We start from the raw sequence: 24,149 nt of genomic DNA on the forward strand, positions 1-24,149 counted from the left end.
AGGCAGAAATGTGACGCTTATAATATTCAAAGTACTTGAATAATAAACTTTATTTTATTTATTTATAATATTGTACTTTAAAATTAATCTGTTAAAATGTGTGTATTATTTTAGCTGTAAAGTTCTATTTTCTTCTTGTTCTTCTTTTTTAAGAAAAGTAGGGACAAGTAAAAATGAATTTTCACAAATGCTGTCGATTGAGCTTGACTTGTATTAAATCTGGAATATTCCTTTAAGAGTCATGAAGAGCTGGTTCGCTCCGGATGCAGCTGCACGGGGAGTTGAGGAATGCGACGGATGTTTTATTAGTAGGAGATTATTGAGACCGAGAGAAGCGGGTGATACGGAGGGAGGTATGTGTGGGGGTGGGGTGATTGTTGTATCAGTTTTTTTATTTATTGTGCTTTATTGGCAGGACAGGTAACGGTACGTTTGTTTAGCAAATGTATTTACAGCCTGGCTGCGTATATACAGTGTAAAATAAAAGATAAAAAAAATAATAATGCAAAACTTTTAATTCTCTGCTTTAGATGGCGCTGTTGACCCAGGCTTGAACTAGGCTCTCTTTCACACTTCCAAAACCTGCCTGATATTGTTAGTTCACCAAAATGTGTCTTTCCCTTTATATATATATATATATATATATATATATATATATATATATATTATTATTATTATTATATTTTTTTTTTACCTTTACCTTTTTTGTTGGTTTGTTTTTTAAGAGTCCAGGGCCAAATAAAACATCTATATACACTCACCTAAAGGATTATTAGGAACACCATACTAATACTGTGTTTGACCCCCTTTCACCTTCAGAACTGCCTTAATTCTACGTGGCATTGATTCAACAAGGTGCTGAAAGCATTCTTTAGAAATGTTGGCCCATATTGATAGGATAGCATCTTGCAGTTGATGGAGATTTGTGGGATGCACATCCAGGGCACGACGCTCCCGTTCCACCACATCCCAAAGATGCTCTATTGGGTTGAGATCTGGTGACTGTGGGGGCCATTTTAGTACAGTGAACTCATTGTCATGTTCAAGAAACCAATTTGAAATGATTCGAGCTTTGTGACATGGTGCATTATCCTGCTGGAAGTAGCCATCAGAGGATGGAACCCATGGTGGCCATAAAGGGTTGGACATGGTCAGAAACAATGCTCAGGTAGGCCGTGGCATTTAAACGATTCCCAATTGGCACTAAGGGGCCTAAAGTGTGCCAAGAAAACATCCCCCACACCATTACACCACCACCACCAGCCTGCACAGTGGTAACAAGGCATGATGGATCCATGTTCTCATTCTGTTTACGCCAAATTCTGACTCTACCATCTGAATGTCTCAACAGAAATCGAGACTCATCAGACCAGGCAACATTTTTCCAGTCTTCAACTGTCCAATTTTGGTGAGCTCTTGCAAATTGTAGCCTCTTTTTCCTATTTGCAGTGGAGATGAAGGGTACCCGGTGGGGTCTTCTGCTGTTGTAGCCCATCCGCCTCAAGGTTGTGCGTGTTGTGGCTTCACAAATGCTTTGCTGCATACCTCGGTTGTAACGAGTGGTTATTTCAGGCAAAGTTGCTCTTCTATCAGCTTGAATCAGTCGGCCCATTCTCCTCTGACCTCTAGCATCAACAAGGCATTTTCAGCCCACAGGACTGCCGCATACTGGATGTTTTTCCATTTTCACACCATTCTTTGTAAACCCTAGAAATGGTTGTGCGTGAAAATCCCAGTAACTGAGCAGATTGTGAAATACTCAGACCGCCCGTCTGGCACCAACAACCATGCCACACTCAAAATTGCTTAAATCACCTTTCTTTCCCATTCTGACATTCAGTTTGGAGTTCAGGAGATTGTCTTGACCAGGACCACACCCCTAAATGCATTGAAGCAACTGCCATGTGATTGGTTGATTAGATAATTGCATTAATGAGAAATTGAACAGGTGTTCCTAATAATCCTTTAGGTAAGTGTATATTATTATAAAAATGTGGCCTTTGGCCCTTGATGCTCTCTCGTGCTCTCTCAATTCAATTCAATGGGCTTTATTGGCATGAAAGTTTCAAAAACGATGTTGCCAAAGCATCATATAGAATAAATAAAATAGAATAAAGGCAAAATACATTTTGTCCAATAACTTGGACAGTATATAATTATTAGTAATATATAAATAACAGCAATATATAAATTATTATTATTATTTATTTGACCACATCTCTCTCTCTCTCTCTCTCTCTCTCTCTCTCTCTCTATCTATCTATCTCTATATTTTTTTTTTTTCTTTTCATTTTATTATCATTATTATAATATTTTTTGAGAAGGCAGCTGACCTCAAAGCAAATGATCGTTTCAGTGTTATTTTCATATTTCTACAAGCAGTAAATCTGAAGACGAAGAAAAAAAGCTTCTACTCCTAAAAAACTTGGAAATGTATTAATTTGACCCTAATATTAATATCCGTGGTGTCGTTATGTTCTTACTCTTTTTAGGGTTAAAATTCAGTCAAAATTGTAACCGTTCAATAGCCTTTTTTATTCGGTTTGTAAATGTAATGGGGGGGAAGCTAAATGCTGTTTGAAATACAAAATAAAATTTGCATTTATTTTTTTTTATTATTATTGTTATATGTAACTATATTTCTTAAACCTGAATACAATACATTACAATACATTGTCCATTGAATGGCTATTTACAGGGTATAAAAACAATTAAAGGCCCATTACATTTATTTCTTTATTTTAATTTCATTATATTTTAAGACAGGACTCTAAGTATTAGCCTAATATTTTTATTTTTATTGTACACTGCAAAGGAACTTGTAAGAAAGTATTAGTTTTCTGTGTCTTTTATAATTTTTCAATTTAATTTTTTATTTTTGTATGCATTCATACATTTATTTATTTGTTTATTAAATACTATTTCTGTATATCCGTTTGAACAACTTGCGTACAAGTATGATACATTAATAATAATATATACTAGTATTATTTATTCTCTCTCATTTATAGTATTTAAAGCTTTGTAATTAGTTTTTTTTTACTTATTGCAAATAAAGCAGCGGAGTTCCGAAGATTAATTCATATTTATGAGGAAAGCGCTACCTGGTTGGCTGGAGTTAGCTTTAGGGGTGGGGTTATAGTGTCTCCGACCAATCAGGTAGCGCTTTTCTGATTAATATGACAAATTCGTCCAATCAGGAATGGCTTTCCTCATGAATATGAATGAGTCTTCCTCTGTTGCATTTGAGCAGCATCGTGAAGGACTGCCGTTCCACCGGTGATGTTTGACGGTGATTTGCGGTCAGTGGAAACGTGCGAGTCACATTCGCATGTAAAGAGCGAGTGTGAGCGAGAGAACCGGTGCACAATCCGTCATGGCTGTAGCTTTGAGGAGCTGGAGCGCCAATGAAGGAGCCAAACACTTCGTCATGGTGAGATGATGGACTTCCAGTTAAGATACAGTTGACACGATCTATATAGTGGAAATGTCCACTGAGATGTTTATGTTTGGCAGCCGGTGAGATAATTATGACTGAACTTTGTGTGTATGTTTTGGACAGATGGTTTGGGTTGGAGTGAATATCTGGCTCTTCTGGAGAACATTCATGTTGTACTGCAGTGGAGTACAATATTATTATCTACACAAGATGCTGGGGGTAAGTCAAAACCACACGAACACCACATGAACACAAGAAAAGTTTATATAGTTTAAGTTTGTTTATGTGTAAAGATTAGAGAGTGGGTGCAGTTTGGAAGGTTTATTGTGTGCAGTGGCGTAGCTATGGGTGGGCCGGGGTGGGACTGGGCAACCCATAATATTAGAGATTACTCTTTGACTTCAAATGTACATTTATAAAATGGTAAAAAAAAATGCAAATAAAGAACTGTTTGATTGCGCTGCTTCTCTGTTGTTAAGGAAAATTTGGTAAAATATATTTAGGCAAAAACTTGCCCCATACATTTTTATTGAGGCCCACCCCCAAAAGTAATTTCCTGGCTACGGCCTTGCTAGTGTGTAGTGAAGATTTAAACCGTTTCTTGTCATTGTTGTTAGTAGTGTTAAAACACAACACACTAGTGTGAATAAGGGTAATTGTTGTCACAAGCCATTGTGTAATGTCCTGGAAAGATGCTACACAGGGTCACATACTTTCTGAAAACAGACCGCTTGTGTTTGTTAAAAGAGAGAGGGACAGAGATCTCCTTACTTAATAACTGGCAGTAAATAGAGCATTTACATACAGTAATATGTTGTGTGTCTGTATGGAGCTGTACGGACGTGTAACAGCATGCCAAACCTCTGCACAGGATCAAATAGCACAATGAAAGAGAGGTGAGCACAAGAGGTGTGACGTTTTTAAAACTAGTTTGGGAATACTTTGAAATATCATGGAAAGCCATAGACATTAATACCATCTTTAAAACCATTATCTGTAGTGACGTGTGTCTTAAATATCATACGTTTATTAAAGAAAATGTATTGTAATATTTGTTGGCCAAAACAATATTTTGATATTTTTCAACAGTACTTTTTCCTTCTTTGTTTGTTTGTTTCATACTTTAAAAAATTTAGCCTAAAAGCTTTTAATTCAGGCGTAGATTTTGTTTTGTGGTTGTGATTGGGGGTGATGAGGGGACACGTTACCTCCAATGTTCACATGAAACCTACGCCACTGGTTTAATGGGCAAGTTGGGGTAAGTTGTCACAAAAGGTCAATCAATGTGTGTTCAATAGTGCTCGGTATATATTTCCCTATTTGATTAAATTCTGATTAATAAGCTTTCGATGCCTATTTCAATTCGATATCGATTCATATGCATATATTTAAGTTATAATGTCCCTTTCGCTTACTAATAAGAAATGATCTCCCAGCTAATGCTGTTAATTATACAGTGGACCTTCTAACTAGGTACATTACGAAAATATACATTTTACTAACAATATTTTATTAGTTTTACATAATTTTGGTCTCATTTGAGCTGAACAAATCCATGTATTCAATCAATAAATAAGATATTATATTGCAAATATTATATTTTGTTACATCTTTATTGTTTAATTGCATAATATGTACTATTTACAAGTATTTGGATTGATTTGTTGAACATGTGCTATAAAACCGGTACTGTCTCTTTAAGACAACTGGCATTTCTGTAAACAGCGTCTGTATATGAACGCATGTTACCGAGAGAGACTTGAATAACATATAATTAAATGTTCATTTTTTGTTGTTTTTAACCAACAACTGACTCATGAACAGAAAGGGTGCACCGATATGAACATTTTTGACCGATATCGACTTTAACAAAAACTGTAGGTCGATACCGATTTTGTTTGCCACTTACCTTAATTTGTCATCAGATTTTACTTTGAAATTATGCTTTAAAATGTATAAAGATGAACAAAACCTTTTTTTTTTTTTTACTGTTCTAATAATAAATAATTTCCATTGAACATGGAAGATACAAAAATAACTAATTATGATAACATGATGTGGTGGATTGGTGGTGGCGTAGTGGGCTAAAGCACATAACTGGTAATCAGAAGGTTGCTGGTTTTATCCCAACAGCCACCACCATTGTGTCCTTGAGCAAGGCACTTAACTCCAAGTTGCTCCGGGGGGATTGTCCCTGTAATAAGGGCTCTTTAAGTCGCTTTGGATAAAAGCGTCTGCCAAATGCATAAATGTAAATGATGATTGAAATGAAAATAAGTTATTTTGTATTTCTTAAATGTTTTAGCACTGCTGTTTTTGCAGTTTAACACAACAGAAATAGAACATTACAAATTCATCCTATGCATATGTTGGGTAATTCCATGGAAATGTCAGCCACATAATGAAAGCTAAAAAGTTTTAACCAAAGGAACAAAACCCCTTTGAAATTATAGTGGGATAATGGCCAAAAGATAATACCATCCAGACCGCTAGAGGGTGCCACTTGCTCACACAGTACTGAATGCAGAAACGCAGCCTTTTAAAGTTTTCTAATCGTGCAAAGCCAAATTGCAACTTCAAACTTAATTCAATCAGTCATGCATCATTAATGGATATCACTGATAATGATATCTGGGCTGTCAATCGATTAAATTGTTTAATCGAATTAATTACATGATGTCCCGATTAATTAATCGCGTATACAAATATTTGCTGAGAAAGCTCCTCAATAATTCAATATATAATGATGAAATAATTATACATGGTTATCTTTAAATATATATATATATTATGAGGGCTTGTTTAAGGACCCGTCAATGAACACCTGCATCAGACATGCTTGTGTATCGTATCGGGTGCGTTGCATCATAAACATAAAGTTTTTAGGTCACTGTGTCAAGTTAAATATAGTTTAATACTTAGAACACATCTTGAGATCTCTTAGTTCGAATTTGCGCTCCAAGTGTTTTGAACGCAAGAACGTAACGCATGTTTGTGTTGTGTTGTCTGGCTGTTTTCTTCACTGTATTAACTGCGTATTGCCACACATCTGGAGTTCCCATTACTGCCCTCTGGAGTAAACAGGTGGTACTGCAAGCTTGCATTTCTCAGGAATCTTCCCTATTACAATTTTTATTGAATAAATGAATTTGTTCATTTGAATTGACAGTTTTTACAACATGTGTTACTAATTAGTTATAAAAACCCATCCATTATTCATATCAGTGTTTTCATGCTTATAACCGATGTGCCAATGGTTTTAATTTGGTCGGTAATTGGCTGATAAATATCGGCATCGATCTGACATATCGGTGCATCTATAGTAAAACAGTGTGACAACTAGCCCTGATCTACCCTATAAATGTATCTGGTTATGCCATAACTCAATTCAATCTCTATAAATTAACAAAAAAATATAAATGTATCCTTAAACATCAGAAACAACTGGAGAAGTTATGGAGATTCATTGGAGTGGGGACCCCGACAGCTGTAACTCAAGAAATGACTAGTACTGATACTGAAGAACTCTGTTAGTGTTTGGTGATTTTCTGTTCGACTGAATAACATCTGATGTTGATGGTGTTGTATGCTATATTGGGTTTTCCCTGTGTGTGTTTCTTCAGCTGGGTCTTTGCATCAGTCGAGCGTCTGCATCTGTGTTAAACTTCAACTGTAGTTTGGTGCTTCTGCCAATGTGCAGATCTCTACTAACCTTCATCAGAGGATCCCAGCGGGTGAGACACAGAGATTGAAACATTTTTCCATCTCTCTCGTTCAAAGATTCAAAAGGGTTTTACTGCCTTGATAAATGAGAGTTTATAGGAATAAATGTTGTTTTGAATACCAGTCTCTTTTTCTCTCAGGTGACGGGTAGACGAGTTCGGCGTTTGCTGGATAAGAGTAAGATGTTTCACGTGACCTGTGGAATCACTATATGTGTCTTCTCAGGTGAGGAACTGATCTGTGATCAGAAACACTTACATTAACAGAGAACATAGTCTTTTGACACCGCAGATTGGTCTGGCCAAGAACCGCCCACTTAGGAAGAGACCATCTGACTGACATGTCAAATTCACAGCCTAGTATCATTTCATTCACGTCTCAAATTCGGTATTGTGTTTAATAGAATTAAAACACATTTTTTTAAATAAATACATTTTTTTTATTCATATTGATTATTCTTTGACTTCACTTGTTTCATACTTCAACTCAAGCATGCTCATAACTGACACTTTTGCCCACTTGGTCAACAAGTACACTAACAATTGAAACAGAGAAGATCTCTTTGTGGAGTGGTGGTGGTGTAGTGGGCTAAAGCACATAACTTGTAATCAGAAGGTTGCTGGTTCAATCCCCACAGCCACCACCATTGTATCCTTGAGCAAGGCACATAACTCCAGGTTGCTCCGGGTTGTCCCTGTAATAAGTGCACTGTAAGTCGCTTTGGATAAAAGCATAAATGTAAATGTCTATAGACCCCAAGACAAATCATTATATTGTCATATCATTAAATATCAATATTTAGACATGTTTATGAAAAAGCTAATTTGGTGGTAAAAATTCATGCAAATTCAATTCATCAAATTCAATATATAAATTCATTAAATATATATATACTGTATATATTATAATTTTTTTTTGGTAGTAAATGCTATAAAGGTTTTGTTTTTCAAAAATGAGTAAAAACAGCATGAAGTTAAAGATAACATGTCTACAAACTTGATACGTGTATTAAACTAGATTTTTTTAAAAATATTTCACATTTTTATCACCTCCTTATTTGTCAGTGACCCAGAGATCATTTTTCACGCAATAAATATTGAAACATTTATGTTTATTTGACTATTTGTTTAGATTATCATAGTTTTAAACATGTAATAATTTGTATTTGTTTAATATTGAAAGTCTGGGTTTCACTCGACGTTTAGGTCAATATGAAATGGGATACACCTCTGTAAACAAAGCGGGATAATCAGATGAGAAATAACACTATTACCTGCTACTTGCTTCTAAGTGTCTCAAACAAAACTCTTTCAAAATCCAGAGACTAGTTCTTTCTCTGAAGCTCTCAGTAAAATAAAACCAAAAAACCTGTGCACCCTGACTTTCAGATATGGCATATACACAGTTAATCAGATTTAAGAAAGCTATTGCCATTTTTCAGTGCAGTATGCATGAGATAGTCAGTGAACGGTTTGTGGAAATGTTGTCGGAGTCTACTTCAAAGCAAACAGACAGCTGATTCTACCCAATTCAGGGGGGAGACGACAGATAATTTAGGAAGAGTCACTAGCCTCACTGAAAGAACTCAAGTGTGTGTGTGTGTGTGTGTGTGTGTGTGTGTGTGTGTGTGTGTGTGTGTGTGTGTACAGTATGTAGTCAGAGTTTCTGAGTTTCTCGTGGCTAAATAACTCTGTCTAGTGTTGCAGTATCAAGGTACCAGCTGGGCTTTGCCGACTGCCAGGTGTGTGTGTGTGGTAGGAACAGAGGAATATCCGGAGGGACTCCCGGCTAGTTTTACCTTGTTGTCTGAGACCTCCGCCTGCAAGCCCCCTCGCATTTCCTGTCTCATGGCATTGTGGTCTTGTTCTAATTACAGAGCTCTGAGGCATCCCGTTACCACAACAACTGTGCAACAAAAGCTAGAACACACCCACATGCAACAACGCACACACACACACACACACACACACACACACACACGCATACAAAGTAACAAAATTGTTGAATAGAGAATTATCTTCCACACATGCTTGAAGTATGCAGTCACAGAACATGAATACATGTGTTAGTGTGTATGTTTGTTATATTACGTGTTTGTTTATGTCATGTCTTTGTTTGTTAATGTTTATTCCTGCAGTGGTCCATGTGAGCTCACCTCATGAACATGTTCAGTTTCTCTGTTAGATATTCAGAGGATTTCCCTGCACTTAATGTCGCTCAGTACAGAGGACAGGTAACACACGCATGGCAGCACACATCTTATATCAAGCATTTCTGGATTTAACTGTTTACATGCTACTAGTTTATAAAATACCATTAGCTCCATACAAATTATGACTGGGGTCTTTAATCTTAAAGGATTAGTTTACCCAAAAATGTAAATCCTGTCATTGTTCACCCCTGTGTTATTATAACCCTATATGACTTTTTCTTTTTATTAACACAAAGGAGTGCCCGTCGCGACATTGTGGCGTTAAAGCAAAAGCTCATTTTGTTTATCTAAAAAGAGGTCCTCCGCGGCGATAGTGACAACAGAACACAACAAAGCTGCACACAAAACAGAGAACAGAACTAGCTAAACATGTCTGAAGAGTTTGTAGAATTGATGCATTTCTATGCCCAGCCTTATGTTTTTGAACGGAGTACTCAAAGAAACATAGAGGAGTCACACCGAGTCCTAACCTGACGGTACAATCTATTGATCGCTTGTTTTCTATTTTTGGCATTGCACGGGTAACTCCGTCCACCGGGAACTGGAGTTTTTTCAACAACAAAAAAAGGCTGGGCATAGAAATGCATCAATTCTTCAACTGTAAACTCTTCAGACATGTTTAGTAAGTACTGATCTTTGTTTTGTTTGCAGCTGTGTTGTGTTCTGTTGTCACAAAGTCATATAGGGTTATAACAACACAGGGGTGAGTAAACAATGAGTGAATTTTCATTTATGGTTGAACTGTCCCTTTAAATATTTACTTGAATTCTGGACCATCAGAGATCCAGTGTAGCAAAACTGAAAAGTTTGTTTACAGCAATTTAACAACACCTATTTTTTTAATTAAAAATAGTAAAAACTGCACACAATAGTAGCTGACTCTCTGAACTGTAGCTCTAGTTGGAAAAATGCATTTTGAATGTGACAGCTTGCTAAAGTCACACAATAGTCACTTTAAAGCAAAATTTACTTAAAAGTAAAATTTTCCCCATAGACTGCTATTGTTTTCTGAAGTTACACAAAACTCGCTCACAAACACAATATGCTCAAAAATCAAGATTTCTATAATATGTGGCTACCTAAAAACATGTTTAGAGAGGGGAAAGAAAATACACAATGTATTTCTAAATTATAAGATACATTTATCTGGTTTCATTAAATGTGCAGTGTGTTTTATCTGAAACGGTATGATGTTTTGTGTCCTCAGGATCCCAGAATTCTCATCGTAAGCACAGGTGCTTCACATTACTAATTCTTTCTCCATCATTTCCACATCAGCTCTACACAGTCATAATGACTAGATAGATAGACAGATAGATAGAATGATACACAGACAGACAGACAGCAGATAGATAGATAGATAGATAGATATAATGATAGACAGACAGATAGATAGATGGCTACACAGACAGACAAATAGATAGACAGACAGATAGATAGACTGATACATAGACAGACAGCAGATAGATATTTATAAAGATAGACAGACAGATAGATAGATGGATAGAATGATACATAGACAGACAGACAGCAGATAGATTGATATAATGATAGACAGATAGATAGATACACAGACAGACAAATAGATAGATAGAATTATACATAGTCAGACAGCAGATAGATTGATATAATGAAAGATAGATAGAATGATACACAGACAGCAGATTGATATTTATAAAGATAGATAGATAGAATGATACACAGACAGACAGACAGCAGATAGATAGATATAATGATAGACAGACAGATAGATAGATACACAGACAGACAAATAGATTGATAGGATATATAGATAGACAGACAGCAGAAAGATTGATATAATGATAGACAGACAGACAGACAGCAGATAGATCGACAGACAGATAGATAGAATGATACACAGACAGACAGCAGATAGATAGATATAATGATAGACAGATAGATAGACAGACAGACAGACAGCAGATAGATCGATAGATAAATAGATACATAGACAGACAGCAGATAGATTGATATAATGATAGACAGACAGACTGATAGATAGATAGATAGATAGACAGACAGTAGATAGATAGATACACAGACAGACAGACAGCAGATAGATAGACAGACAGACAGATAGATAGATACACAGACAGACAAATAGATTGATAGGATATAGACAGACAGACAGCAGATAGATCGATAGATATATAGATACATAGACAGACAGCAGATAGATTGATATAATGATAGACAGACAGACCGATAGATAGATAGATAGATAGATAGATACACAGACAGACAGACAGACAGCAGATAGATAGATAGACAGACAGTAGATAGATACACACACAGACAGACAGACAGACAGACAGCAGATAGATAGACAGACAGTAGATAGATACACAGACAGACAGACAGCAGATAGATTGATATAATGATAGATGGATAGATAGATAGATAGAACTATATAATGATACAGACAGACAGACTGATTGATTGGTAGATGTGTCTCTGATGTCATGTTGAGGACTCATGATTTTGGCTAATTCTCTTAGTTCCTGGAGTTACTGGTGTCCTGTTGGTTTTGGTGTTGTTTCTGATGTTTACAGCATCATCTTACAGTATTAGGTAAGTCACGCTGGTCTTTAAATTATTAGTTTACCCAAAAGTTAAAATTCTGTCATCCTGTTGCCCTCATGTTATTCCAAACCCGTATGACATTCTTTCTTTCAAAAAGAAGATAATTAGCAGAAAGATCATGCTGCTCTTTACAGTACAGTGAAAGTAAATAGTGACGATGATGGCATGCTCCTAGAATAAGCTGACAGCACTGTGAAAGTGTCACAGGGTTTTAACTTTTAATTTTGCAATGCAGTTTTACAATCATGGTAATCATGCAAAAAGCTCATTTTGTTTATCTAAAAACAGGTCCTCCACACCGACAAAGCTGCACACATGTCTGAAGAGTTTGTAGAATTGATGCATTTCTATGCCCAGCCTTATATATAGTTTAAGTATCGATATACTGGAGTGCAAAATGTGATTTTATTTGGATTTTATGGCTGTAGTGTCAACTGAGACGTGCAAAAATAAATAAGTGTTTATTATCACTGACATCACACCTGATACATCTTCACCTTTTTGGGTGAACTAGTTCTTTAACTGCTATTTGACCTTATTCTGACCCTGGCCTCACCCCCTAGGCTGAATTACACAAACACATAGACAAACACACTTCACTTTAATTACAGAGACACTGACTAATCTGGGCTAGGCCGTCCTTTGTGTTTGTGTGTTGTAATTGGGTGTTTTAGTGGCTCTTTTAGTGAGTTCTCTTCAAGAGCATCTCATTTAAGAGACAGAAAACACACCCGACAGCCTCACAGTCTTTTTGTGAGTAGCAGGTGCTTAAATTGTGTTTGTGTTTTTCTGTAGAGTCTCCAGTTATGAGATATTCTGGTACACTCACAACCTCTTCATTGTGTTCTACATTATTCTGATGGTCCATGTGTTAGGGTGAGTACATCACAAACCCATACACACACTCAATATTGCGTGAAAAAACATTTCTGAGTTGGCATGATATGTTGTTTAAAGTTGGAGTGTATAATTTCGGAGCTACTTGCGGCCCCAAATGTAAATGAAAATACTTTTAATGTAGCCTACCCCATTTAGCCAGATGCTAATGTAAACAGTTTGCAAGAATGGGGGTCTGTAGAATCAAGATGCGATTTTTGTTATGTGGTTGTACTCTCTTGCTACGTTCTCAAAAGTATGTTCCAATCACCACAAAGTAAATACTTGAAATACGTAGTATGAGAATTGGGATGCAGCGATATAAAAATAAATAAATCTGTATGCTTGATTCAGTACGATTGACACCTCTCTATCCAATAGGGGAGCTTTAAAATATCAGTCGAACGTGGAGGCCCACCCACCTGGCTGTATGTACACAAATATCAGTTCAGACACTTTGACCAATCACAGAGCAGCTGGAGAGAAGGGGGTGGAGAATTTAGGAGGACCGCTGACAGTTTGCCAAGAAGAGGCCCGATTTCAACCTCATTTCCCTCAGGTTGGTCTTCCTGTCTTTCGTTCATCTGTTCGATCATTAGATCTTTGCACATACTATCTATCGTTCATAAGGTCTGTCTGTCTATCTATCTGTCTATCTATCTAGCATTCGTTCTAGTGTTCTATCTAGCATTTGTTCTAGTGTTCTATCTAGCATTTGTTCTAGTGTTCTATCTAGCATTTGTTCTAGTGTTCTATCTAGCATTTGTTCTAGTGTTCTATCTAGCTTTTGTTCTAGTGTTCTATCTAGCATTTGTTCTAGTGTTCTATCTAGCATTCGTTCTAGCATTCGTTTTAGTGTTCTATCTATCTAGCATTCGTTCTAGCATTCGTTCTAGTGTTCTATCTATCTAGCATTCGTTCTAGCATTCGTTCTAGTGTTCTATCTATCTAGCATTCGTTCTAGCATTCGTTTTAGTGTTCTATCTATCTAGCATTCGTTCTAGCATTCGTTCTAGTGTTCTATCTATCTAGCATTCGTTCTAGTGATCTATCTATCTATCTAGCATTCGTTCTAGTGATCTATCTAGCGTTCGTTCTAGTGTTCTATCTAGCGTTCGTTCTAGTGTTCTATCTATCTAGCATTCGTTCTAGTGTTCTATATATCTAGCATTCGTTCTAGTGTTCTATCTATCTAGCATTCGTTCTAGTGTTCTATCTATCTATCTAGCATTCGTTCTAGTGATCTATCTAGCGTTCGTTCTATCTATCTAGCGTTCGTTCTAGTGTTCTATCTATCTAGCGTTCGTTCTAGTGTTCTATCTATCTAGCGTTCGTTCTAGTGTTCTATCTATCTAGCGTTCGTTCTAGTGTTCTATCTAGCATTCGTTCTAGTGTTCTATCTATCTAGCGTTCGTTCTAGTGTTATATCTATCTAGCGTTCGTTCTAGTGTTCTATCTATCTAGCGTTCGTTCTAGTGTTCTATCTATCTAGCATTCGTTCTAGTGTTCTATCTAGCATTCCTTCTAGTGTTCTATCTATCTATCTAGCATTCGTTCTAGTGTTCTATCTAGCATTCCTTCTAGTGTTCTATCTAGCATTCGTTCTAGTGTTCTATCTATCTATCTATCTAGCATTCGTTCTAGTGTTCTATCTAGCTATCTAGCATACTATCTAGCAATCTTTCTATCGTTCGTTCTGTCATTGTCTAACATTAATTTGTTTGTTCTTCATTCGTAGTGTTCTAGCCTTTTATTCTATTTGTTGATTGGTCGATCATTCATTTGTTTGTTTATTCTGTGCATGCTTTTGTATGTCTTGTATGTACATGATTATAACATGACATCTGTATCTTTGATTGTGTATTTTATTTTTTTAGACGTGGCTGTGGGTCTCTGCCCCTCTCTGTCTGTACTGTGCAGAGCGGTTGTATCGTTACATCAGAAGCAGCGCAGCTCCTGTTACCATAGTTTCAGTCATTAGCCATCCATGTGATGTCATAGAAGTGCGCATGCTGAAGAGCAGCTTTAAGCCCCGCCCTGGACAGGTGAGCTCCACCAGAGACTATTTAGCCTGAGACAGAGCCCTTGTATTAAAATGAATGGGAGAAATTGGAACACCCAATATGACGGGTGTAGAAAAGGAAGTTCCGCCTTACAGGTAAAAGAGCCATCTCGAGAATGCACATGGGCATTAGCTGGACCTTGAAAAATATAATTTTGTAGTGTGATCTAAGATGAAGAAGCACAATTTATGATACCAACATTGTCAGATTTAGCTGCTGATTTAAAATATTATTTAATCATAATCTTGACCAACCGTTTTGGAGATTTCGTTTTTTCCCAGTTCAAGCAGATGAGAGCTGTACTTTTATACCGATTGTATCTATAAAAAAAAAATGCTGCCCGGGAGCGTTCTCATGATGGCTGCTGAGTGGACTGACTTGCCTTGAAAGGGACTTTGGTTTCACCTTCACATCATTACCATAGACACCACAGCTGGGGAACAGCTACATATAGCTGCTTCTCTTTTATTAAAAACTTAGATGTATTATGGAGACTTACTGCAACATTCACAACTCAAAACTGCAAAAATGACTAAATCAGAAATCATCATAATTATGACATCACAACCATGAACTTATAAGCATATGACCGACCACATTTACTATTCAGTTTTCAGCAAAGTGCAAAGAGCTTAGCCAGTTAGAACAGAGCTCATCTACATATTTAAGTCTTAAAGGAACAGTAGCGAAATAGCCTGATTTCTATGTAAGGCATGTTTTAATAACCACAGATGCACACCCAACCTTAACTTTCTATCTTTATACTGTGGAAGGCTTTGTTTGGAAAATGTTATTAAATCATTATATTGCTACATATTGTTTAGTTTTTTCCCTAAGATGGAAATAAATACATTTTGACAAGAAAAGAAGTATCTATATAGTTTCAAATGTCATCACTTTTAAAATATGCGATTAATCGCGATTAACTACAAAAAATGATGCGATTAATCGTGGCTGAAAATTTGAATCGACTGACAGCACATGTGTAAAATGATTTCGAAAAATTTTATTATGACCATTCATGATGCAAGACACCTTGACTCACCTTGAGGGGAAAAAATGAAATGCTACAAAAGAGATGAATATGCCCCCTGAATTAATTTTACAAATGAAGATGCAACTGGAATGTTTTTTGGAGTGTTAATGTGGATTTGTGGGATTTTTGTGTATTTATTGTTTGTGTGTTGTTCTCCTCTAGTACATCCTGCTGAACTGCCCAAGTGTGTCCTCATTCGAAAACCATCCCTTCACTCTCACCACGGTGTGTATGTGTTTTTTGAACATGTGCTGTCATTTGTTTAGCATAACACACAGGGTTGAAGGAATTTTGCTGATGTAATGTGATGAATGTCGTTGTAGTATCAACTTGCACTCTTTTACAAAGTCATTTCAGAACTGCCCAGAGAAATGTTTTGATTTTGAATTTTAACAAAAGACCTCTCCACCGCAAAACACATTTAGACTTACAAAGTTTGCATTTCTTGCCAAGTCCTTTTTATTGGAACTCTTTTTTTTTTACACAGACGCCGCATGTGCTCATAGTACATCTGCCCCCAGGGGTCTGTTTATGTGAAATGCATGACTGCACCTAATCCTCTCACAATCCGTGCTGTGTGTGTGTTTTACTTCGCTTTAGTTTTAGAACAGTTAGCAAAATCTGACAAAAGTTTCACTTCTTTTCTGGGTTAGCCTACAATGTGTCCTAACCAGACAAAATGTGGTGAAGCGAAAGGCAATAATTCTGTGTTCATTTTTAGATTTGTCCTAACTAACCTGCAATTACAAGTGTTGCAATCGTTACGTCAAACTAAAAATGTATGATAATTGTGCTTTACTTTCTGAAAATAAGGGTTCATAATCATTTCAGTTATTATTATTGTTATGTTTATATTTATTTGGGCTGGGTATCGCCTGACACCTAAGTATTGCAATACACATGTCACGATTCGATATATTGCGATACATCATGATTCAATTTTCAATTTAATCCATTTGGGAATATTTTAGTTATATACGGCTGTCTGATGAAGAGCATCCATCCATCTTCAATCGCTTATCCGAAGTCGGGTCGCGGGGGCAGCAGCTCCAGCAGGGGGCCCCAAACTTCCCTATCCCGAGCCACATTAACCAGCTCTGACTGGGGGACCCCGAGGCATTCCCAGGCCAGTGTGGAGATGTAATCTCTCCACCTAATCCTGGGTCTTTCCCGAGGCCTCCTCCCAGCTGGACGTGCCTGAAACACCTCCCTAGGGAGGCGCCCGGGGGGCATCCTTACCAGATGCCCAAACAACTTCAACTGGCTCCTTTCGATGCAAAGGAGCAGCGGCTCTACTCCGAGCTCCTCACGGATGACTGAGCTCCTCACCCTATCTCTAAGGGAGAAGCCCGCCACCCTTCTGAGGAAGCCCATTTCGGCCGCTTGTACTCATGACCTAGTTCTTTCGGTCATGACCCAGCCTTCATGACCATAGGTGAGGGTAGGAACAAAAATTGACCGGTAGATCGAGAGCTTTGCCTTCCGGCTCAGCTCTCTTTTCGTGACAACGGTGCGATAGAGCGAGTGCAATACCTGCCCCGATTCTTCGGCCAACCTCCCGCTCCATTGTCCCCTCACTCATGAACAAGACCCCGAGGTACTTGAACTCCTTCACTTGGGGCAATACCTCCTCCCCTACCTGGAGTACACACTCCATCGGTTTCCTAGAGTGCGCACTCCAGGTAGGGAAGGAGGTATTGCCCCAAGTGAAGGAGTTCAGATAACCTTTTAGCCAAAGTGTTTAGATTTTTCTGATCGCACAGTAGTTTTTTTCCAACAAATAAAGATTCACCACACTGCATATATGCGGCATAACATTTTTTTTTTTTGGTGTAATTAAATGTTCAATTAGTTTTGTTCAAAGTTCTTTGTTATCTGTTCATTTAAAAGGCCAGTTTGGTATTGAAGAACGTTTTTAAACTTGCTATGAAGAGAACAACAATAAAGATTGTTTACCCATTTTTGTAAAGTAATTCAATACCGTGATAAAATCTTCTGAAACTACTGTGATATGAACATTTGATACTGTCACATTAAAATGAAGAGTCGAGTCATATCGGTAACCTTTTAAAAGCTGTTTTAATCTACATGGAGTGGGACCGCACATGGGGGCAGCCATGTTAGAATCACATGACCAGCCAAATTCTTCTAAAGCTTGAAGAGGTGGTCACCATAAACTGCCATTGTATGACATCACTGAGCACAACATTTGTTTTCACAATTTCTCCCTTTGTGTTAAGAAAAAGAAAGTAAGTCATATAGGGCTATAACAACACAGGGGTGAATAAACATTGACTGAATTTTCATTTTTGGGTAAACCGTCCCTTTAAGCATCTACAGTTTGTTGTTTCCTTACATTGTATATTGTTTTAAACTTTTATTCCGCAGTGTCCAACAGAGAAGAATGAAACATTTGGTATTCATCTCAGAGTTCTTGGAGACTGGACATGTGAGCACACGCACACACGCACACGCACACGCACACACACTCACAGTAAATTAAATACTTTGTTCCAGATTTAAATTCAAAGGCTTGTGTTAAAATGTGTACACTGTTTGCATACTTCCAAGGCTGTCCTGCTGACACACACATTTTTGTTGGCTCAGTTCAGTCTTGTATGAGTCCTGTGAGACACTTTCCATGATGTCATGCTTTACAGGCATGATCTGTTCCTGGAAAGAAAACACACTTTACAAAATAAATACTCATCCAACACACACACACACACACACACACACACACACACACACACACACACACACACACACACACACACACACATGTTGTGTTTCCATGTTTTATGGGGACTTTCCATAGACATAATGGTTTTTATACTGTACAAACTTTATATTCTATCCCCTAAACCTAACCCTACCCCTAAACCTAACCCTCACAGAAAACATTCTGCATTTTTACATTTTCAAAAAACATAATTTAGTATGATTTATAAGCTGTTTTCCTCATGGGGACCGACAAAATGTCCCCACAAGGTCAAAAATTTCGGGTTTTACTATCCTTATGGGGACATTTGGTACCCACAAAGTGAGAAATACACGCTCACACAGAGAGAGACACACACACACACACAAAGAGACACACACACACAGAGAGAGACACACACACACACAGAGACTCACACACACACAGAGAGACACACACACACACACAGAGAGAGACACATAGACACACACAAACAGACAGACACACACACGCAGAGACACACGCAGAGACATACACACACAGAGACACACAAACACACACACACACAAACAGAGAGACACACACACACACACAGAGAGACACACACACACACAGACAGAGAGACACACACACACACAGAGAGACACACACAGAGAGACACACACACACAGAGAGACACATAGACACACACACACAGAGACACACAAAGAGACAGACACACACAGACACACAGAGACAGACACACACACACACACACACACAGAGAGAGACACACACACAGACACACAGAGAGAGACACACACACACACAGTGAGACACACACACACATTGAGACACACACAGTGAGACACACACACACACAGAGAGAGACACACAGAGAGACACATAGACACACAGACACACACACAGAGAGACACACACACACAGACACACACACAGAGAGACACAGACACACACACACAGAGAGACACACACACACAGAGAGACACACACACACAGAGAGACACACACACACAGAGAGACACACACAGACAGACAGACACACACACACAGACAGACACACACACACAGAGAGACACACACGCAGAGACACACGCAGAGACACACACACACAGAGACACACAAACACACACACACACACAAACAGACACACACACACACAGACACACACACACACAGAGACACACACCGAGACAGACACACACACACACACACACACACACAGACACACACACAAAGAGACACACACACACATACACACACACACAGAGAGAGACACACACACACACACAGAGAGACACACACGCAGAGACACACGCAGAGACATACACACACAGACACACACACACAGAGACACACAAACACACACACACACACACAAACAGACACACACACACACAGAGACACACACACACACAGAGAGACACACACACACACACAGAGAGACACACACGCAGAGACACACACACACACACACACAGAGAGACACATAGACACACACACACACACCGAGACACACAGACACACACACACACAGAGACACACACCGAGACAGACACACACACACACACACACACACACACAGACACACAAAGAGACAGACACACACACACACACACACACACACACACAGAGAGACACACACACACAGTGAGACACACACACACAGTGAGACACACACACACACATTGAGACACACACAGAGAGACATACACACAGACAGACACACACACAGAGACACACTCACACACACACACACACACTGTCTTCTTTTTTTTTCTTTAGAGACTTTTCATGCTTCGCTAGTACTGTTGCTCATACTCAGGATTATGGATTTGAACAAACCACAATATCTAGCTGTTTCTAGTATGTTTTTTTTTTCTTCTCTGTTCTGTATCAGCAAGATTTTCTCAGCTGCTTCTTCAACAGGCAAACAGCTCTGAAATCCTTCCCATGATGCCACAGAGGAGATATCCCATGTAAGTCTGCTGTGTGTTTGTGAAGAAAAAAAAATGTCAGCGCTTTTTTAGGCTGTGATCCCCCAGTATACGGCACACAATATACTAAGGTGAAATGTCACGACCTTCTGACCGTGTAATAACAACAGTTTTTTTCAAATGTGCACATGTGGTTGGGGTGTCAGGTGTCTTTTACATCATTCTGTGTCCAATCAGATTTAAAACATCCTTTCCTCACAGTTTTGCAGCTGCTCTTTTATGTTCGTCTTTACAGTGGGAAATGACGGCACATCCTCATCCTGTGTGCATGTGTGTATCTACTGTACATGAGTGGCTATTTTCTGCGCAAGTGTGTTTTTGCTTGTTTCCTATACGAGTTTGCATCTGTTTGGGTGGAACATTTGACCGCCTTAAGTGGCTTTTGCAGCTAGTTGTGTTTTCTGATACAATGTGTCAGTAAACCGAAGCCATGCACTCTCAAAGATGAGACATGGAGCATGAGTGTCTGAATCCCGACCCAGAACATAAACCAAACTAGGCTGAGTCAGGACCCAGACATCACACTCCGAACATGAAAACAACACAGAAAATGAGTGTCCGTATCCTGTCACCACTATAAACATGATTGACAATGTAACAGGATCCTCACAGATAGACTGTGGGTATCTGCACTCAGGGCTGGACTGGGAAGAGAAATCGGCCCGGGATTTGACACGGCAACTGGCCCAAAAGTTGTTTTGATGGGGGTTGGGGGTTCGCTGTCCTTTTCTGCATATCGCGGTGCCGTTTTGTGATCCGTTCTGCATAACGCGGCGGTTCATTTTAGTTTACCGCGGCCCATTCGGCACATTTCGCGGCCGGCCCGCTCGGTTCTCCCGACGGCCAGTCCGCTCATGATCGGCCCCCAAAGTGCGTCGGCCTACCGGGAAAATGCCCTGTATGCCAGATTACCAGTACAGCCCTGTCTGCACTGTTACAGCAGTCATGAAGCTGCTTTCGTGATTCATATCAGGGCGTCAGCGCCGCTTTGAACGCACCATGAAAAGCGTTTTTTTTCTGACAGCTCTATTTATTTATTTTTTACACAAAATTGGAATTAAATGGAAAAATTATATTTTTTTCTGAGATGATAACTGTATGCCACTGAATCAAAAATGCAACGTGGTGAGGTCATGTGACAAAAATGGAGCATAGTACTCTTCAAAACATTTTATCATTGCAAACTGCATACCATTTCACATAAATACTTCTTAAAGGGATAGTTCACCCAAAAATGTACATTCTGTATATATATTTATGTATATATTTTTAATTAATAGTTGATGTTTTTTTTTTTTACAAAATAAACAGTTTGCAATGCAATAAGTGTGCAATTCTGAACACACACAGTGTCTCATCTAATTGGTTCTCACTTCTTTCTTGTCTCGCCCCAGAGTGCATGTGGATGGTCCGTTTGGCAGTCCGTCAGAGGACGTGTTTAATTATGAGGTCAGCCTGTGTGTGGCGGGAGGGATTGGAGTCACGCCATTTGCTTGTGTTCTGCAAGCTCTCTTGTGAGTGATCAACTAACCGGTCAGTCCCATTAACTATAATAGACTTCAGGTATGCTCGGAATGGCATATGCAGTATATACTATCATTTACAGTAATAGTAGACAGTATTTAGTATATTCTGTAGATTAGTAGTAGACAGTATTTAGTATATACTGTAGATTAGTAGTAGACAGTATTCAGTATATACTGTAGTTTAGTAGTAGACAGTATTTAGTATATACTGTAGATTAGTAGTATACAGTATTTAGTATATACTGTAGTTTAGTAGTAGACAGTATTTAGTATATACTGTAGATTAATAGTAGACAGTATTTAGTATATACTGTAGTTTAGTAGTATGCAGTATATACTATCATTTACAGTAATAGTAGAGTATTTAATATATACTGTAGATTAATAGTAGACAGTATTTAGTATATACTGTAGTTTAGTAGTATACAGTATTTAGTATATACTGTAGATTAGTAGTATACAGTATTTAGTATATACTGTAGTTTAGTAGTATGCAGTATATACTATCATTTACAGTAATAGTAGAGTATTTAATATATACTGTAGATTAATAGTAGACAGTATTTAGTATATACTGTAGTTTAGTAGTATACAGTATTTAGTATATACTGTAGTTTAGTAGTATGCAGTATATACTATCATTTACAGTAATAGTAGAGTATTTAATATATACTGTAGATTAATAGTAGACAGTATTTAGTATATACTGTAGTTTAGTAGTATACAGTATTTAGTATATACTGTAGATTAGTAGTATACAGTATTTAGTATATACTGTAGTTTAGTAGTAGACAGTATTTAGTATATACTGTAGATTAGTAGTATACAGTATTTAGTATATACTGTAGTTTAGTAGTATGCAGTATATACTATCATTTACAGTAATAGTAGAGTATTTAATATATACTGTAGATTAATAGTAGACAGTATTTAGTATATACTGTAGTTTAGTAGTATACAGTATTTAGTATATACTGTAGTTTAGTAGTATGCAGTATATACTATCATTTACAGTAATAGTAGAGAGTATTTAGTATATTCTGTAGATTAATTGTAGACAGTATTTAGTATATACTGTAGATTAGTAGTATACAGTATTTAGTATATACTGTAGTTTAGTAGTATGCAGTATATACTATCATTTACAGTAATAGTAGACAGTATTTAGTATATGCTGTAGATTAATAGTAGACAGTATTTAGTATATACTGTAGATTAATAGTATGCAGTATATACTATCATTTACAGTAATAGTAGACAGTATTTAGTATATACTGTAGATGAATAGTATGCAGTATATACTATCATTTACAGTAATAGTAGACAGTATTTAGTATATACTGTAGTTTAGTAGTATGCAGTATATACTATCATTTACAGTAATAGTAGAGTATTTAATATATACTGTAGATTAATAGTAGACCGTATGTAGTATATACTGTAGTTTAGTAGTATACAGTATTTAGTATATACTGTAGATTAGTAGGATACAGTATTTAGTATATACTGTAGTTTAGTAGTATGCAGTATATACTATCATTTACAGTAATAGTAGAGTATTTAATATATACTGTAGATTAATAGTAGACAGTATTTAGTATATACTGTAGTTTAGTAGTAGACAGTATTTAGTATATACTGTAGATTAATAGTACACATTATTTAGTATATACTGTAGTTTAGTAGTATGCAGTATATACTATCATTTACAGTAATAGTAGAGAGTATTTCATATATACTGTAGATTAATTGTAGACAGTATTTAGTATATACTGTAGATTAATAGTAGACAGTATTTAGTATATACTGTAGTTTAGTAGTATGCAGTATATACTATCATTTACAGTAATAGTAGAGTATTTAATATATACTGTAGATTAATAGTAGACAGTATTTAGTATATACTGTAGTTTAGTAGTATACAGTATTTAGTATATTCTGTAGATTAATAGTAGACAGTATTTAGTATATA

General features: G+C 37.3%; 1 protein-coding gene across 1 annotated transcript in view; it reads left to right on the plus strand.

The window, feature by feature from the left end:
• Positions 1-3,118: 3,118 nt before the first annotated feature.
• Positions 3,119-24,149, plus strand: part of LOC127629612 (NADPH oxidase 4) — a 30,527-nt gene continuing 9,496 nt past the window's right edge. The window contains exons 1-14 of the mRNA XM_052106734.1: positions 3,119-3,433; positions 3,563-3,658; positions 7,063-7,173; positions 7,303-7,402; positions 9,313-9,395; positions 10,582-10,609; positions 11,894-11,966; positions 12,774-12,854; positions 13,236-13,413; positions 14,732-14,899; positions 16,116-16,178; positions 18,342-18,402; positions 20,555-20,633; positions 22,046-22,165. Coding sequence (XP_051962694.1) covers positions 3,377-3,433; positions 3,563-3,658; positions 7,063-7,173; positions 7,303-7,402; positions 9,313-9,395; positions 10,582-10,609; positions 11,894-11,966; positions 12,774-12,854; positions 13,236-13,413; positions 14,732-14,899; positions 16,116-16,178; positions 18,342-18,402; positions 20,555-20,633; positions 22,046-22,165 — 1,298 coding nt within the window. The 5' untranslated portion in view covers positions 3,119-3,376. The remainder of the gene's footprint in view (positions 3,434-3,562; positions 3,659-7,062; positions 7,174-7,302; positions 7,403-9,312; positions 9,396-10,581; positions 10,610-11,893; positions 11,967-12,773; positions 12,855-13,235; positions 13,414-14,731; positions 14,900-16,115; positions 16,179-18,341; positions 18,403-20,554; positions 20,634-22,045; positions 22,166-24,149) is intronic.

The sequence above is a fragment of the Xyrauchen texanus genome, chromosome 36 (assembly GCF_025860055.1).
Source record: "Xyrauchen texanus isolate HMW12.3.18 chromosome 36, RBS_HiC_50CHRs, whole genome shotgun sequence".
NCBI lineage: Eukaryota > Metazoa > Chordata > Actinopteri > Cypriniformes > Catostomidae > Xyrauchen > Xyrauchen texanus.